This window comes from Oryzias latipes, chromosome 20, assembly GCF_053564925.1.
Source record: "Oryzias latipes strain Hd-rR chromosome 20, Olatipes_Hd-rR_3.1".
Classification (NCBI taxonomy): Eukaryota; Metazoa; Chordata; class Actinopteri; order Beloniformes; family Adrianichthyidae; genus Oryzias; species Oryzias latipes.
Window position 1 is genome coordinate 26,879,681 of NC_136256.1, and position 18,921 is coordinate 26,898,601.

The window sequence follows — 18,921 nt, forward strand, 5'->3', positions numbered from 1 at the left end:
AAATGACTTTTATTTTTTCATTTATTAATTAGTATTCAGTGCTTCAACAGAGTAGTTGGTAACAAAATTGGTGATGGTGGTATGGAACCATCACTAGATTGTAGAGGTGAAGATTCTCTCAGATGAGGACAAACTAGAAAAGGGAGAAGTTGACCCGCACCATTACACTAACTCCTTCCAAACCTGACAGCTACTTTTACACGTTTTCCCATATTTATTTTGAATTTACAAACCAATAATTTCTGAGTTTTTGCATTTCATAAACTAATTTGTTCGTTAATGACTCACTCCGATAAAAATTTTTTGTTTTTGGTGGTTTAAATTTCTTCATGTGGCCTTATTTTTTATGTAGGAGGGCATATATTAAGAAAATTAAGCTAAAACTGTCCTGAAAAAGATGGTATTCGTGATGTAGTACCTGTGCTGGGTGGGCCACAAGCTCCCTGCTCAGCGATGGGGAGGGGAAGGAGGGCAGGGCGGCTCCGTTCTCACAGTCCCGTCAATTCAGAGGTGCGTTTCTAATGAACTCCTGCCACTCTGCAGAAACTATGTCAGATTTTTTTTTTAAATTTTGGATGAAAACTGCATAATCATAATAAAAGACCACTGAGAACGATTTGGAAATGGATCAAAGTGGATCTGTAAGACGTGGAAGTTTAACTAGCCTTCAGACAATCTAGAAACTGTTAATAAAGTTCATTATTTCAGTTATTCTGCAAATGTTATAACAGAAAGTAGAAAAAGCAAACGTGCAGTTCAAATCTTGACATCAATAAAGATAACACATTATAACCTACATTTCATCTTTATTGCAAATATCCAAATGTGAAACTTTTTATCTGGGATAATAAACCTTGAGCTTTAAAATCAGAACAATACTTTAGGGGAGTGATAATAATTCCAAAGGTTAAAAGAAAAAAAAAACTGGAAGGAATACTGTGAACTTGTTTCAGTTTGCCTCCCATGTCCACATAATCAAACTATAAAACTGCACCTTCAGCGCCGCCCTTCATTAACAGTGCGAGCATCTGGCATGAGGCGCATGGTCGTTTTTGTGGTGGTGGGGGTGGTGGTGGTGTCTGTTGCTCTGGGACTGGGTCTGGGTCTGGGACTGACCATCGGCAGACGTTCTGGAGGAATAAAAGACACTTTCCTGAAAAGATGCCAAAAGTTCAAGGAGTAAGTGTTGAAAGCTTCTGTGCAGTCAGTTTGGGTTTGAATCCATTTGTTCAATCATTAACAGTCTGTCTCTGAGTTAATACTTATTTACACAAAAACCATGCGATGTAAACAGATACAGACAAATATAAGAAAGGTTTAATGAATTCAAATTAAACTAACAGTGTAGATGTGAACTTTTGGATAAAAATGGATCTTTGACCTGGATAGAAATAAACAGTTTCAGGCTTTCTGGAAGTCTGTTCCAGATCTGTGGAGTATAGAAGCTAAATGCATCTTCTATATGGTTTGGACTCTAGGAACCGGCACCAGAACTTGAAAGTCTGGCAGCCAGTGGAAATACCCCAGAACTGGACCGATTTGGTCTTTGTTAGAACCCGAGCAGAAAGACCTCTGAATAAACTGCAGGTTCCTGATTGCTTATTTTGGAAGTTGACTAAAGATGAACGTGTGAATGAATTTTTCCAGGTCCTGTTTAGACAATAGATCCTTAACTCTATTGTAATAAGATGATCACTCCAATGAAAGTGTTGTTTTTAACTTGTTCTTGTGGCATTTTTCTTATGATGGAGGACATTTTATATTAGCTGCCTTTGCAGTTAACTTCTTTTAATGATATTTCTTATCATTTTTATGCTGATGATATTCAGCTTTATGTGTCTTTTAAACCCCAGGATGTTTATAAAATACAGATTTTATGCAGGTGTCTGGATCCAGCCAAGAGTTGGATGAATAACAGCCAAAACTGAGGTCCTAGTCTGTGCTCCTGACAGTTCCCTCCCCCAGATAGTTCAGTGGTTTGGTTCACTTGCTTCCTTTATCTGTCAGGAACCTTGGCAAGGCAAGGCAAGGCAAGTTTATTTGTATAGCACAATTCGTACACAAAGTAATTCAAGGTGCTTCACAAAACAGAAAAATGCATTAAAATCACAATAAATCATAGAAATAATCAACATAAAATTTACTTTAAAAGAAAAGGAAAAAAAAAAAAAAGATTTAAAAAGAAAGGAAGGAAAGAAAGGTGCAGATAGGACCTTTCAGTCATATACACGGCTAAACAGAAATGTTTTAAGTCTAGATTTGAACATGAACACAGAAGAGGCCTGTCTTACGCCTTCAGGGAGGCTGTTCCAGATTTTAGCTGCAGAATATTGGCGTGACTCTAGACCCGGTTTATCCCTTGATTCTCATGTTGGGTCACTTTGTTTGCTCTTTTTTTTATCATCCAAAAAACATTGCAAAACTGAGTCCAATTGTGTCACGTTCTGAGATGGAGATGCTCATCCACGCTTTTATATCTTCTCGTCTTGATTACTGCAACTCCATGTTCACGTGTTTGAGCAAAAATTCTCTGGAATGGCTTCCAGGTTGTCCAGTTGCTGCAAGGCTTTTAACCAATTCATTCAAGTTTTCACACATCACCCCTTCATTAATCCAGCTGCACTGGCTCCCTATCAGCTACCGAGTGCATTTTAAAATCTAGTTTTAACATACACAGCTCTTAGCCAAGCACCGGTCTACAGAAAAGACCTTTTGCAGCCGTACACTCCCAGCAGTTCCCTGAGGTCATGTGACCAGGGTCTGCTGGTTAGTAAGAGAACCCGGTTAAAGACTAAATGTGACAGAGTCTTAGCAGCAATGGTTACATGATCCTCTGATCTGCAAACTCAGTGTTTTCTTTTAAAAAGCATCTAAAAACCTATTTTTTTAAAATTGGTTTTTTAATTTTTTTTTTATATTCTGTGTTTTACCGTGTTTTATCGTGTTTTACTGTGAAGCACTTTGTGATTTTTATTTTGAAAAGCACTATACAAATAAGGTTTATTATTATTATTATTACAACATCCCATACTGCAGCAGCCAGAGAGCTTTAGCAGCAGGACGGAGAGCGCATTGGGATGTGAATGAACCCAGACATGGAGACCTGATTACCGATGCTTTTGCAGAGCTTTTTAAAAGAAATAAATCCAATCTCTAAACATCCTCTGTGTCTTCCATGCATTGTTTAGAGATATGCACAGACAGAAATGTGAAGGCATCTGCTGTTAATCCAAGTGTTGCTAACATCGGTGTTTTTGAATGACTTATCACATGAATTATAATTTCGTTCCCGAAGTTAGTTATAGCTAATTCCACAGATTTGCAACGCTTCGACATGTCACACTAAGTCTCTTCCAACTGTAGGTTCATGTGCTACAAAGAGCAACAAAAGAAAAAGAGGAAGTCCCTCCCTGCTAGTCCAGTGTGAACATATTATGCCAAACGCTTGTTCAAGAACTCGCATTTTACGCTCACGCACTCAGTGTGAACCTAACTTTAGAAATAAAAGTCACAACGGACTGACCTTAAATACTGTTTTTTTGTTTTTTTTGTTTTGCAGTTTAAACTGCCAGAATGTGTGGGATGCATTTCAGCGAGCCTATATCAACCGAGACCCCTGCACCGTTACCACGGACGCCTATGACCCTTTCATCGAGGCCGTGTCCTTCAAACCTCAATGCAACAGAGTAAACAGCCACACTGCGTTTGTCTGAACCGGTGTCACAGCGAGGCGTCAAATCTCTCTGTTTGGGGATTAGGTGCTGTTCTGGAGCAAAACAAAGGAGGTGGCCCACTCCTTTACCCAGAAACGAGACTGCCTTGTGACCTTGGAGGACACGCCGTTGGGGGCCATGGTGGACGGCCTGACCTGGTGCGGGAAGAAGGGCAGCAACGGTGAGACCTGAACTGTTCCAGGTTTTTTTAAACATTTTTTTAATTATCTTTTCACTGGAAACGTGTTTCACAATAAACCAGATGAATCAGTAACAGTCACATTTAATATCAGTTTAGCCAAACTATAGGGAAATTTATCAAATTTATCAAACTGCAGAACAAAGAGCAAGACGCAGAAAAATCCCTCATGAGAGATTTTGTCTGGTTCCAGCCTGATACCTGTCAGTTTATGTAACCCTTGTGCTATCCTAGGCACTTTAACATTGGGAGTTGGGTCATCTAGACCCACTAGACAGTACTCTGAACCTTTTTTCTTCAATGATTTGTGATCTTCACTGGTTAGTTGGAGGTACATGTGCAAAATGTTTTTAACCCGATCAAAGATGGGATCAGGCTTGAACTGAGTACATGGGATCTGAAAAACGTTTATAACAAACCTTCACATCCGCCACACATTCAATCCAAATAAATTTCAATTTATTTGTTTGAAGGATAAGCCCCTTGAGATGTGTCATCTCGTTTTCAAAGGGGTCCTCAAATCATTCGTTCTGTTGTAAACAAACCTGGCTGCTGCTAGCATGTTGCTAGATCAAATTCAGAGGGGCTCCGACTTCCATAAAGTCTGAAACTACTGATTTATGATCCGGATAGAGTTTTTAGCGTCTCTGCAGTTCTGTTCAATGTAGTTTAAGGTTCAAATGTCTCTAATAGGATGTAAAGTAGCTCCATAACTTGTGGGTTACCTCTGGATTGTGTTCTTTCATGCAGTGTGATCATGGGAGGCCGTTTCCCTTTACGCTAAGAAGCTCGGCCTGAATCCTGACAACTGTTTCTTTTTTTTTCCTGCGACAGAAACTTTCTCCTCCGGCTGCCCGGAATACTCAGCCTGCGAGAACAACCCCATGCGCTCTTATTGGAATCGAGCTTCAGCTGCTGTGAGTCAAAAATTGACTTTTGCTTTTAAAAAATTCAACAAAGGAGGCGTTAAAAGGAATTGCTGCTTGAACCATCGGGTGCAGAAAAAGCCTTACCAGCTGGGATGAAGAGGAGAAAACAAAATAAGGATGCACTGCCTGTTTTCTTCATCAATGAGGCTTTGTGTCCTTGGAGCCACGTTGCTCTGCATTCTCCTGAGCTGCAGCCCACACTGTCCAAGAGGCTTCGCTCTGGTTTAGATGGACGGGGCTTCAAGGTTTTATTTGTACTTCATGCAGTTTTATTAAAGTTCTAAAGATAATTTCCCTCAAACCTGCATTAAAATTCCTTTTATGGTTTGTTTTTAGTCACATCCTAAATTACATCTCAACACATTCTCCTAAACTTTAAGAAAAAATCACAATAAATGAAGAACCAGAAGTTCTGGGGCCTCATTTATAAACGTTGCGTACGCACAAAAGAAGGCGTACGCCACTCTCTACGCAATAGTTGAGATTTATAAAAAGCAAACTTGACGGGAAAATGTGCGGTCCTCCACGCAAGCTCTGACCCAGGCGTACGCACAAAAACGGATGAAATGAGAAACGGCGACACCGTCGGCAGATGGTAGAAACACGTGAAAGTGAAAGTGACAATCCTGCCTCTCATAAATAACATGAAGACTTCACAAAGCAAGTCTCAAAATTGACAGCCTACACGAACACCCATTTGATCGATCAGCAGTGAAACAAACAAAAAAGATCAAACGAAAATTACAAAAGAAATTCAAATGAACACATATTTGCAGAAAGAAAAGTGAAATATGTTCTGCAATATTGGCACGTTGTGCAATTCATCCTCATAAATAATATAGTTAACAGAACGAAATAATGTACAAAACTGATATTCTCGTCAATGTGTCCATCTGGCGGAGCAGATATAGGTGCGGGCGTGCGGAGGGACAGATGTACTAATTGTCCACTGGGGAAATTTGTCTTCATATTAAAACATTTCTTCATAAGCTATGGAATTATGGTATTCATGCATATGCCTTTAGTTAGTTTTATTTTTGAAAAAAACATTGTATGGCGTATGTCTCGACCATTCAGAAAGCAACAAGAAATTACATTTGCGCTGAACAATTTCCCATTTCCACGTCGATTATTACCGATATCTGTAGCTTGTCAGATGTAATTAAATGGATGGAAATAGAATGCCCCATCACAATGCGTAATGACGCACAATGGCTGATCTTGCGCTCTTAATAGAAGATGTGGCAAATGGAAGAATTCGGAGTGAACGCATCTTTAGACAGCAACAAGACTTGCTGGCAAACGAGGACGAGTGGCTTATGAGCCGATCCGACTTCCTCCAGCCGTCCTGTTGGACCTCTGCGGGCTTTTGGGCCCGGCGTTACAGTGGAGCACTCGGAGGAACCACGCGTGTCACCCGGTGCATCTGGCGCTCCGGTCCCCCCGGCGCATGCATCTAGCGCTCCGGGCGTGTCACGAAGCCGCAAAAAGCTGCGCTGCATTTAGAATCGGTTGTGATTTATTAAGGGAAAGATGCGTAGGATGTGCGTGCGCACGGTTTTATAAATCCGAATATTTCTTTGCGTACGCACGTCCTATGTTTCATCCGTACGCCACTTCTGACGCAAATCCTACGCAAAGTTTTATAAATGAGGCCCCTGGTTTTGTGAGATTTCCTATCGATTTGGGCCTAAAAAATACACCTTAAAATTTTAATTTTGGAAAAAAAAAGGTATTTTAATTTCACAACATGTCCATTGTAGAGGACAACAGGATATTTCTGTGAAAATAGAACTCAATTTGGAAAATCAGAAAAAAGGAGCAGATTAAATCTATAGAATGATATTTACCCGAAAAACATTAAATTTTATTCTAAAAAACTAAAATTCTATATCACTTTTTTGTTAGTTGTTGGACCATCTGCTACAGAGGAAGATCGACCGGTAAATTGAGAGCTTTGCTTTTTGGCTCAGCTCTTTCTTCACCACAACGGACCGGTACAGCAACCGCATAACTACGGACGTCGCTCCGATCTGCCTGTCAATCTCACGCTCCGGTCATCCCTCACTCATGAACAAGATATTTAAACTCTTCCACCTGGGGCAAGGACACTCCACCCACCTAGAGATGGCAAACTACCTTTCTCCGGTCGAGAACCATGGCCTCAGATTTAGCGGTGCTGACCCTCATCCCAGCCGCTTCACGCTCGGCTGCAAACTGCCCCAATGCACGCTGGAGGTCCCGGCTCGATGAAGCCAACAGGACAACATCATCTGCAAAGAGCAGAGATGAAATCCTGTGGTCCCCAAACCAGACCCCCTCCAGCCCCTGGCTGCGCCTAGATATTCTCTCCATAAAAACTATGAACTGGTACTAAAGGGCAGCCCTGCCGGAGCCCTACATGCAGCAGGAACAGGTCTGACTCACAGCCAGCTATGCGAACCAAGCTTTTGCTCTGGTCATGCAGAGACCGGACAGCCCTAAGTAAGGCTCCCCGGACCCCATACTCCTAGAGCACCCTCCACAGGAAACCAAGTGGGACGCGGTTGAACGCCTTCTCCAAATCCACAAAACACATCTGGACTGGATGAGCAAACTCCCACAAACCCTCCAGCACCCCAAAGAGGGTGTAAAGGTGGTCCGCTTTTCCACGACCAGAATGGAAACCGAATTGTTGTTCCTGAATCTGAGGTTCGACTATCGGACGGACTCTCTTCTCCAGTACCCTGGCATAGACTTTCCCGGGGAGGGTGAGGAGTGTGATTCCCTGGTAGTTGGAACACAACTAGAACAAAAACAGATCTTCGTAAATGTTGTTATTAATGTACTGTGAAAAGTACGGGATTGGACTCCAGTATTCACAAACTTTTGGGGTCATCTCAATAGGCAGGCCGCCCTGGTAGCACAGTTGAAAACACGTGATGATGGTTGTTTAAAAAGCACAAAAAATCAAGTTAATAAAAAAGCAACAGTTTTTTTTTTTTCATTTAAACATAGTACAAATACTATAGTGTTCTAACATGGTCATAAAATGTAAGACATTAGCCTGAAACGAAATAAAACATAGAGCACGACGACTTTACTGCTCTTTCTTTGACTCATCATCTTCTTCATCTTCCTCATCACCTATCACAGACTAAATCTCATCCTCCTCATCCTTTTCATCATCCGAAAGCTCCAAATCTGAATCTCCCTCAATGATCTGGTATAGAATCCTCCATGCTTCACTTTTTTCTCCAAAAATAATGTGCAGCCATTAAATACATTAAAATGGTCCTGGTGTCCTCTACAGTTGACATTCATTAAATGCCTGCAATTTTAAAACAGAAAAAAGGAAACTGTTTTCAGATCTAAAAATAATGTTCCTAACATGTTTATGACTAAGAATATATAAAATAATCAAGGTAAAAAAAGCAATAGATACAGAATATTTGAGTTACCTGTCACCTTTCCATAAATTGAGGTTGCTGGTATAGCAACCATCTTGGTAGGGGAAAAAGGTATCTCTTAATTCCTTAGGAAAATAAAGGTAAATAAAATGTCCATTATAATGGACATAGATGAGTGGGCCATGTCTCAGGAACATACTAAATGAATTAATGAAATGAATGAAATTAATGAATCAGGAAAATAAATAATAACAATTTTTTTTATCATTATTTTGTGGCTTCTTCATGAACATTTTGTTTCAGCCATGAAGAGGAATTTTTGTAATTTCTTTGGAATAAAAAATGTCATCCACACAAACAACTTATAATTTATTGAAACAAAATAAATACAAATATCCAAATCCAAATATACATTATATATATATATATATTAAAAAAAACGCCCCTCTCACCCTCTGCGGGTGGTTTCTCCTCCAAGCTCGGGTCCTCTACCAGAGGCTTGGGAGCTTGAGGGTCCTGCAGTATCTTAGCTGTTCCTAGCACTTCGCTTTTCTGGACTGAGAGGTCTGAGGTCTTTCCAGGTATCTGTTGTAGCCACTCCTCCAGCTTGGGGGTTACTGCCCCGAGTGCTCCAATTACCACAGGCACCACTGTCACCTTCACTTTCCAGGCTTTCTCCAGTTCTTCTCTGAGTCCCTGGTATTTCTCCAGTTTCTCATGTTCCTTCTTCCTGATGTTCCCATCGCTTGGCACTGCCACATCCACCACAACGGCTTTCCTCTGTTCTTTGTCCACCGCTACAATGTCTGGTTGGTTCTCCATCACCATCCTATCAGTCTGGATCTGGAAGTCCCACCGGATCTTTGCCCTCTCATTCTCTACCACCTTCGGAGGTGTTTCCCATTTTGACCTTGGGGTTTCCAGTTCATATTCTGCACACATGTTCCTGTATATTATTCCAGCCACTTGATTGTGGCGCCCCATGTATGCTTTCCCTGCCAGCATCTTACACCCTGCAGTTATGTGCTGGATTGTTTCAGGTGCCTCTTTGCACAGCCTACACCTTGGGTCTTGTCTGGTGTGGTAGATCTACACCATGGGTCTTGTCTGGTGTGGTAGATCTGAGCCTCTATTGCTCTGGTGCTCAGGGCTTCTTCCTGAGCTGCCAGGATGAGCGCTTCAGTGCTGTCCTGTAGGCCAGCCCTTTCTAGCCATTGGTAGGACTTGTTGATATCAGCCACTTCAGTTATGGTCCAGTGATGCATCCCATGCAGGGGTTTGTCCTCCCATGAGGATCTGTCCTCCAGCACTGCATCCTCTGCTCTCCATTGCCTGAGACATTCACTGAGCACATTGTCAATTGGGGCCTTGAGCTTGATGTACTCATGTATCTTGGATGGTTCATCCTGGATAGTGGCTTTGAGTCATAGGCTTTATTGTAATCAATCCAGACTTTGCACAGGTTGAGCGACTGTTTTGTCAACCAGGAGTTGGTGTTTGGCTCCTCTGGAATCTCTACCAAAGCCCTTCTGTGTGTTACTCATGTATTGATCCATGCGCCTATTTATCTTGGTTGCAATGATGCCAGACAAGAGCTTCCATGTTGTGGAGAGACAGGTTATTGGCCGATAGTTGGATGGGACTGCACCCTTTGAGGGATCCTTCTGGATCAGGATCGTTCGCCCTTCCGTTAGCCATTCGGGGTGAGTCCCATGTCTTAGCAGCTGGTTCATTTGTGCTGCCAGGTGCTCGTGGAGTGCGGTGAGTTTCTTTAGCCAGTAAGCATGTATCATGTCAGGGCCCGGTGCTGTCCAGTTCTTCATACCCGAGACTCTTTTTTGGATGTCTGCCACTGTGCTATGTTCATTTCTCAGAGAGATTAGCCACTGGGCATTGCTGTTATGTGCTGTCTCTTTCTCCCATATACTTTTCCAGTACTGTTCAGTTTCTAGCCTTGGTGGGTCTGATCGGCTGTTTTGACCCTGCCACTGACCTTACACTTTCACAGGTTGAGTTGCGAACAGCCTGTTTATCCGTCTGGCTTCATTGTCTCTTGTGTACCTCTTTAGGCGGCTGCTCAAGGCTAAGGGCCTTTGTTTGGCAGTTTCCAGTGCTTCAGGTATGGGCATCTGGCTGTATCTCTTAGGTACTTGCTTTCTCATTGTACCTCTATAACCCTCTGTAGGCTTACTCACATCCTTCCGAGTTGCCTTGATTTTGGCCTCTTACCGTTGCTTCCATGGTGGGTATTGTTTTCTCCCATTGTTGCTCTTATATCCAAGCATCTCAAGGATCACTGATAATATTTATATATAATTTTTTAAATGATCACAAAATACCACTAGATGGCAGCACAAGTATTTTTTCAAACATTGTTAAATAGATAATTTTGTTAAATTAGTATTCTGTATTTATCTGAACATCTTTTTAGGTCCCTTTAGCCCCTCCCACACACATTAAGATCAAATAGCTGTTAAATAATTAAAACAATATATATGTAAAGTTCTAATAAGATGATAAAATAGCCCTGTTTTTAATTTAAAAAAAAATAATCGGGTGACCAAAATCAAACACAAGAACCTTTTTTATTTGTATGGAGTAATAAAAGATCCTTTTAAAATTCACACATGCTTGAAATTGGAAGGTAACCTGATTATTAGCATGAAGCAAAAGGATTACACTAATGAATGAAAAATAACACATTTATGATGAAACATTTATGTGCCAATGCAGATTGTTTCTGTGCCAAATCCCCCCAGAATCCTTTCTCCTGACTTACAAAAAAAAAAGTGTCAGAAAGACTGAAAAACTACAAGTGAAATATTTATTTTTACTTGAGTATTTTATGGCTTTTATTGTTTATCATTTGTACATTTTTATATTTAAATTTGTACAGTTTCTTCTTAAACTGTTGTGTCCACAAACTTCTGTTCCTCTTTTGGTTGTCGTTTTTAGTCTGTTGTATTTCATGAATTCTTTTTGTTTTATATCATGTCGATTGATTGATTGATTGATTGATTGATTGATTGATTGATTGATTGATTGATTGATTGATTGATTGATTGATTGATTGATTGTGCTTGCAGCTTGCAGATGCTGCCTGTGGCGACGTCTCGGTGATGCTGAGTGGATCTATTCAGACGCCATTCGATCCTGAAAGGTTCACTCCGTTTTCTCTTTTTGTCTCTAATACCTGCTTAAAGGACAATAAGTCAAGGAGCCCCGCCCCCCTACAGTGGATGTGAAAACGCAAAGGCAATCCCTGTTTGCATTTTCGCTTCAATTAAGTGACAGAATAAGTAGTGTGGAAGAATAAAATGAAAATGGATTGCTTTTTCATTTTTTAAGTTTGAGTCAATAAATGCAGCTTCATTTTGAAAATGAAAAAGCATTTCTGGTTTTGACTTTCATTTTTAATTATGCTACACAAATGCTTCCATATTTTTATTTTTATGTTTTTGCATATTTTTTAAAAACAATTGACAGAAAAATAGCACAGAAAACCACTGAATATCTCAAAATAAACCAAAAATGTCATCTGTTCCTCTTTTACTTCTAAGTTTCTATGCAGCACACAACCAACTGAAAATTAAAAGCCTGTTTGTGTAATGAAGCAAATTTATTACCAAGGTAATCCCTTTCAAATTTAAAAAACTCCTTAACCACACTGAGAGTATTAAACTCCTGTAGGTCACTTGTTGTATTCTTGAAAGGATTAAAAGCTTTATTTAGAAATTATGTTTATTTTCTTCTTCAGTGACAATTCTGTTTGAAAAGTGTTGAAAGCCCTTTTCATTTCTAAAGTCATTTTTGTTTTGCAGTATTTTTGCGACCATCGAGGTGACAAGGTTGCATTCTCCCAGAGTGAGACGCTTGAACGTTGTTCTGGTCATGGAGAAGAACGCAGTGTAAGGCTTGACAGGAACACGCGTGTGTTTTAGATTCACTGAAAACTTCATGTGAGGTTCTCTGTCGCTCGTGTTTCAGGACAAACTGCGAAAACAAATCTTTGAAGAACCTGCAGAACGTTCTGGATGCTGGAATCGGTTACGGCTGCAAAGAAGTGACCCGGTGAGGTCCCTGAGTGTTGAAGGAGGTCGTCTCCGGTGCGGTTCTGTCCTCTCATCCTCTGTTTCTCATGCAGAGACCAGATCGACAAGTGCAGCTCAGACCCAGAGATCGCCTGTGGAGCATGCTGGTGAGGATTTTGGACCAGAAGATAGAAACAGACTCCTCCTCCTTTTTCCAGAGCACAATTTTTAACCTCAATGTTTTTACTTGTGGGCATTTGATTTTAAACTTTCTGTCTTGTAAAAATGAAAAAAAATGAAAGGGAACCTTAAAATGTTCATTTTATATTCATGTTTTTTTAATGTTTCACAGTTGATGTTCATTATCGGGCTGCTGACAGATTAAAATGTTTTTTAATAAATAATTGTCTTTGAATTTCTGCTTTTTTGCATCATGTCTGTGTTTCCTTAAAGAACCATGAGTTGTTCCTTTATTTGGTTAAATAAAATTATTTTCTATTTCTTACTGACGGATTCAAAAGTGTCAATTTGAGAGGTTCAAAGACTGACACGGTCATCATATTTATTATTAGTTATAATATTGTGTCAATACTTATTAGTCTTGTCTTTCATTATTGCATGTTGCAGTTTCAGTTTAAGGTTTCATCACAGCAGGATCTGACTTTAGTGAAACACACTATGGGGAATAAAAGGACATAAATCTTTTAGCTAAAGCCACCCGCAGGAGAAAGAGGAACTCTGTGGCCTCCCAGTGGGGCTGCAGAGGCAGGAAGGAAGCAAACATGGACCTCCTCTTTCCTTTTCGCCTCTGTGGCGTTCGTACCGTAAACAGGCCGACTCGCTGCTGGGAAGAGCAGCTCGGACTTGCACCGGGCCTTCGTGAAGAAGCCTCTCGGGGCAAAAAAACGTGACATGAGGTGCTGCCACAGCAACAGGGGAGATGCTCACGCTTTGAGTCACAGCGGTGCCAAGAAGTGGCTTTTCAGACTACAAATGAGCGCTGAGGTGACCAAAGTGAAACCAGTGAGGTCATCGGTGTGCTTTTCTTGCTGTTTGATCTCACACATCAGCCTCACTTCCCATCATTGTTGCCCTTTTAGACGTTCTTCTCTAAAAATACAAAGAATAAAATGTACTCACCAAATGAAATCTGGTTTAACGCTGAGGTGAGTTTCCTCATATTTGACGAATGTACATGTTTACACTAAAGTGTCGGATCGCTCATGTTTGGGTCTCCTTTGATTCCCGCAAAATATAGGAACAAAATTTCATACAAACACCACCAGGTTAAGTCAACAACAAAAGTTCTGTTGACCTTTGACCTCAGGAAGTGGTTGCCACCTTGAATTTTCCTAAAGAAAATATACATTTGGTTCCAGCCAAAGTTGAAACTCCTCTTAGAGATTTTAATCTATCACCTCCTAACTCCTCGAGCATCGTTAGGAAGCTACTTAGGAAAGAAATGTTGGTTTTAAAATGTGTACGTTCTGAACAGCTAGCACATTTTTACCCTGATATTGTGATATTAAATATCAGGGATCGTTGGCTTAAACTGAAGGAAATGATATGATCTGCAATTATATTAGGATTTGCCAAGGAAATCTAAAAATTTTACTTTAGCAGATTCTTGTAAAAGTGAAAAAAAATGACCTGTTCCTCCCCTCCAGGTGATCCAAACATGCAATGGTGGAGATAGAAAATATTTTTTAGGTTTTTTTAGAGTGATGGGCTTGTAATTTATACAGTGAAGTCGTTAGGGGTAGCGATTTGATTGATTTGATTTGATTGATTATTTTATTCCATTTCATTTCATTTCATTTCATTGATTGGTTGATTGGTTTGAATTGATTGGTTGGTTGGTTGGTTGGTTGGTTGGTTGGTTGGTTGGTTGGTTGGTTGGTTGGTTGGTTGATTGATTGATTGATTGATTGATTGATTGATTGATTGATTGATTGATTGATTGATTGATTGATTGATTGATTGATTGATTGATTGAATTCGATTCTGGTATGAAGCCAATTGAGAGGACTATTGTTGGGCCATATAAAGAAAATTGAATTGAATTGAATTTTATTGAGTAAACATTTTACCTCACCTATTCAGACCAGGTTTATCTATTCCCTGTCCCTTTGTTAATATTTCCAGGTTGTGGAACTTTTTCATTCCACTTTTAATTTTTTCATTCTGGATGCATTAAAGTAGGAGAATGCCTCCTGCTCGCTCCACAACTGGAGGTTGTAAACACCAATACGTCTCATCACTCACCTGATTGAGAGCTCTGTTTTAATTATTTATTTTATAGAATTCAACACAGACCTTCTGTAAACACGATGAGCTTTGTATTCTCTGACTAAAAACATGCTAGAGCAGTAAATTGGAGAGTTTGAGGTGGAAAAGTCAGTTCCATTTGTGCTGAAATTCCCATGGGACAAAGATCTTAATCATTTACAGAAACTAACAGTACTATAACCCTGACTGGTCTGACAGCAAAGCAAAGCTTCAGGTGTTGTCCCTCCTGCCTTACGACACTTTTGGGTTCTGAATTAATCAGGTCACAGCTCTCCTGCAGGGCAGGATGTAAAGCTTCGCCCCCGTGGTCCTTCCTGCCACAGGTTCATCGATCTAACCTAGCAGAGACCTGCATGGGGGCATTTCATCACGCATCCTTCATGCTTTGACTGAACCTCTCCGGCTGTCAGACAGATCAAACACAGTTTTCAATTTTAGACTCCATCTGACTCAGGTTGTGATTTTTTTTTTTACACTGTTTGAGGAAGCCCCGTGTGGGAAGCACAAGGGTAACCATCCAAAAAATTCTCACAGTGACTTCATACGACTGACAGCCAGAGACTGAGAGTATTACTGATGGTGTTCTGAGGCAACACAGAAGTATACAGACATGATGGATGGACCTGGAGGACACACACACATAGATGGAGGATGAAAGAAAAGCTTCAGAAACCCTCTGCACCTGCTGGTGGAGGCGGGTTGGTCACGTGTTCGTCTGTGCGAGCGATGCCGCCCACAGGAGGAAACCCCACCTCACAGCGGGGCTGCAGGGGCAGGAAGGAAGCAAAAGGTGAACCTCCTCTTTCCTTCTCGCTCGTACCGTAAACAGGCCGACTCGCTGCTGGGAAGAGCAGCTCGGACTTATTCACGAAGAAGCCCATGTGTGAGCGAAAAACCGTGACACGAGGTGCTGCCACGCCAACTGGAACGTCAGCGGAGATGCTCACGCTTTGAGTCACAGCGGCTCTCCTCCACACACACACACACACAAAAACCTTCATAAAGTGACTTCTCAGATTCTTCAGAAGTTCTGAGGTGACAAAACTGAAACGAGTGATGCCATTTCTCTCTGATTTTACCGGTGACACACATCTCTGCCTCACATGCGGCTGTAAATGTTTGACTCAAGAAAGCAAAAGGACTTTAAACTCTTCACCCGACTTTACAACCAAACGGGTCTTTCCGTTTGGAGCTTCTGAAGCTTCAAGAAATGACCGACGTCTTGTGAGGCACAGAGAGACTGAGGAAAATCTAAGATTGACCAAGTCTCAATAAATGTTCTAGGACAAAACGATCAAATAACCAGAATGAGGAAATGTTCCATCATTACTGGACTCATCAGTTCAAGGCCTAAATAAACAGCGCACAACCTCAAACTGAAACTGCCTTTTTTTTTTCTTTACATTTGAACGACTGTTTTATGTCATCCTACAGCAGTTTTCTTCAGTTTTATCTCAGTTTTGTCATCAGTCTAAGCGGTATCTTAACAAATAATCAAGCTTTGCAGATGTGTTTTCATCCAGGAAGGGAATGGTGATTTATGCTAAGCAGGGGGTTATTTTTGATGAGCCATCATTACCGCATGTCAGTATGATGCAGTGTGAATTCTAAGCCCAAAGAAACATTGAGATTTAAAAAAATAAAAAAAATCAGTCATTGCATGTTTTTTTTTTTTTTACGAATCTCCACTAACCTACGATTTGAAAATTGATTTGTGCCAAGTCAAAAGTTTTATTTTATTTGCATAAATCCTACAAATCATGAACATCTGTTGTCAACTTTAAAAGAAGGTGTTTGCCGTTTAAGTCCCACTCCGATCCTCTTTTGATCTATTTCCAAAGTGATCTTTTAATGATAATTCTGCCATTTATAGCCAAAGCCAGAAAACCTGTGTCGCTCTCTGGGACGTAGTTTCTGCAGAGCAGCAGGAGTTCATTAGAACTTCACCTCTGTGTTGTAGACGGGCCCATCGGTTCAGAGCAACTCCACCCCCACTTCCTGTCACCCATAACTGAGAGCTCTCTGTTTACACGCACTCCCACTAGCTTGCAGCCCCTCACATCCCTAAAAACAAAGATGTTCGTGGATCTATTTGTCTGCAGGTGGGGGAATCAGAATGGAGCGGAGCAGGGAGCTTGTAGCCCCGCCCAGAATATTCTCTATATAACAAATACGTTCTTTTTCAAACGGCATTTTTGTCTGTTCCCGATTCACTACGATTATTTGAATAAAGAATGACTTAGAAATGCTATTTCTTTACACTCCATTATCAGAAAAATGCCAGGAGAACATGTTAAAACGCCTGAAAAAGGCCGTCCCAACGTGTAAGCAGGTGGAATCTGAAACAACTTGATATAAAAAACATGAAAATTATGTTAAGCGTTGTTATAGTGGGGTCAAAGCGGCCAAACTGCTGTGCAGTGTTTTTAGAAGTCATCTCGAGTGGACAGTCGCCAAAAAAAACACAGCAGGTGGAACTTGACGACACAGAGATCCGGCTCTGTGGGGTGTTTGTAGCCTGTGGGGGTAAAGAGTGCAGGGTGTGAGGGCAAAAGCAGGGCTGCCCAACCCTCCTGTTTCTCCCTGCACCTTTTGCTGCCGATCACCTGGATCAGGCGTGTTCAGTCAGTCCGACTAAGGAGACACCTGAGTCAGTTCAAATGTGTTTTTTGTCTGAAAACGATGAAGTGTAGGGAATTTATTTAACTTGAATTAATAATAATAATAATACACTTTATTTGTGTAGCACCTTTCAAGATAAAAATCACAAAGTGTTTCACAGTAAAACACAGAATATAAAAAAGAATTTAATCTTTTTTTTAAAAAGATAGCTGCTAGATTAGCTGTTTTTTGAATAAAAACACTGAGGCTGAGAGGAAGGGAGCTCCAGAGGGATGGAGCCATCGCTGCACAGACTCTGTCACCTTTAGACTTTAACCAGGTTCTCTTAACAACCAGCAGACCCTGGTCACATGACCTCAGGGACCTGCTGGGAGGAATTGAATAACCAATGGTTTCAGTTTATTGCTGTACTTCTTGAAGGGCAAACATTTGGGCTCTGAGGTTATTTACTGCTTTTGCAGCCGCCAACAGTGTGCAGTTCTCACAAAGTGCAAGAGAGACACAATCTCCACAAAACGGACCTTTTTGCAATGTTTCGTTTGGAATGTTTAGGTTTCTTCTGTCTGTATTTACTGGCTGCCAACACCTCCAGTTCTGATTACAGTAAAGTGTCTCATCATGTGGGAGTTTTTGTTCCAATCTCCCAAACGTGTCCAGCTGTCATGCAGGAAGTTTCTGGTTTTGGCGTCTCACGGGTCTGAGTCCCGATCACATCACCAGAAGTGGAAGCTCCAACTTCAGCCAAACATTTCCTTGACTGTGAGTTTTGGCTGTCCTCTCTCTTGGGGAATCACGTCTCTATTTGGCCAGCCTGTTTCAGGAAGTGCGTTGCAGACAAACCCAACAAAAACCAGCTAAGTGGTTCAAGCAAAGAGCTTTGACAAATGAGAACAGCTGAGTCCTCTGCGTGCAGCGGATTGCCGGTTACTGCAGCGTATTTCCCGTGTCTTCTTTCCCTGAAACGAGTGTCCTCTGACTCAACACCTTTAAGAACACAGCCAGTCTGGAGATTGCGTAACAAGAGCGGCCTGTGTAAAGTGTGAGTTTCCCATAAGCCCATTGGTTTAACACGACGTTCGGACACATTTATCTCGATTTGGAGCTGCAATCTAACCACCCAGGAAGTGAGTAGGGCACTCTGTGTTCTGACGAGCTGACAGAGCGTAACTGCAAACAGCCCTCTGAAAAAAAAGGAAGGACTCTGCAAGTTTGAAAACACGCCTATTTAAATGGTTATAGAGGCGCCTCGTTGGATCTGTTAATTCAAATGATATGTCTTCCTTAAACTGTATTATGACATAAATAGTAGGTTTGGACTTCAAATGTTGACAGCATTCCTTCTTGAACTCCACATCATCTCTGTGAATCTTCCTCCTCCTTCCATCTTTGAGTTTCCTGGTTCTTCTTGGAAGTTCTCCTTTCCAACATGGAAAACTTTTCTTTTTGTTTTCTTTTTACAGAGTTCCAAATTCTCATATTGGGAACTCAAATGGACACGTTGTTGTTATCATTAATCAAAAATGTGTCGTTGAGTAATAATTGAGTTGAGTAATCATTTTTAAATAGTTACTTTTCACTTTTAGTTACTCCTTCTAAGGCTTTGTCATTTAAATAGCTCTTTGAAAACTTTTATTTTGAAATTACATTCTCAGAAATTCTCAAAAATATTGCAATAAATAAATACAATAGAGACTCGAACCACAATTCAAAAAATAGTAAATTACCTCTACATACTTTTTTGTTTACTTT

General features: G+C 40.8%; 1 protein-coding gene across 1 annotated transcript; it reads left to right on the forward strand.

The window, feature by feature from the left end:
• Window positions 1-989: 989 nt before the first annotated feature.
• LOC101168676 (ADP-ribosyl cyclase/cyclic ADP-ribose hydrolase 1) lies at window positions 990-12,676 on the forward strand. Its single transcript, XM_004085330.5, has 8 exons — window positions 990-1,179; window positions 3,560-3,686; window positions 3,759-3,894; window positions 4,747-4,829; window positions 11,317-11,390; window positions 12,052-12,138; window positions 12,218-12,301; window positions 12,375-12,676. Exons 1-8 carry the CDS (start codon window positions 1,034-1,036, stop codon window positions 12,430-12,432), a joined length of 795 nt encoding a protein of 264 aa, XP_004085378.1. The 5' UTR covers window positions 990-1,033; the 3' UTR covers window positions 12,433-12,676.
• The last annotated feature ends 6,245 nt before the right edge of the window (window positions 12,677-18,921 follow it).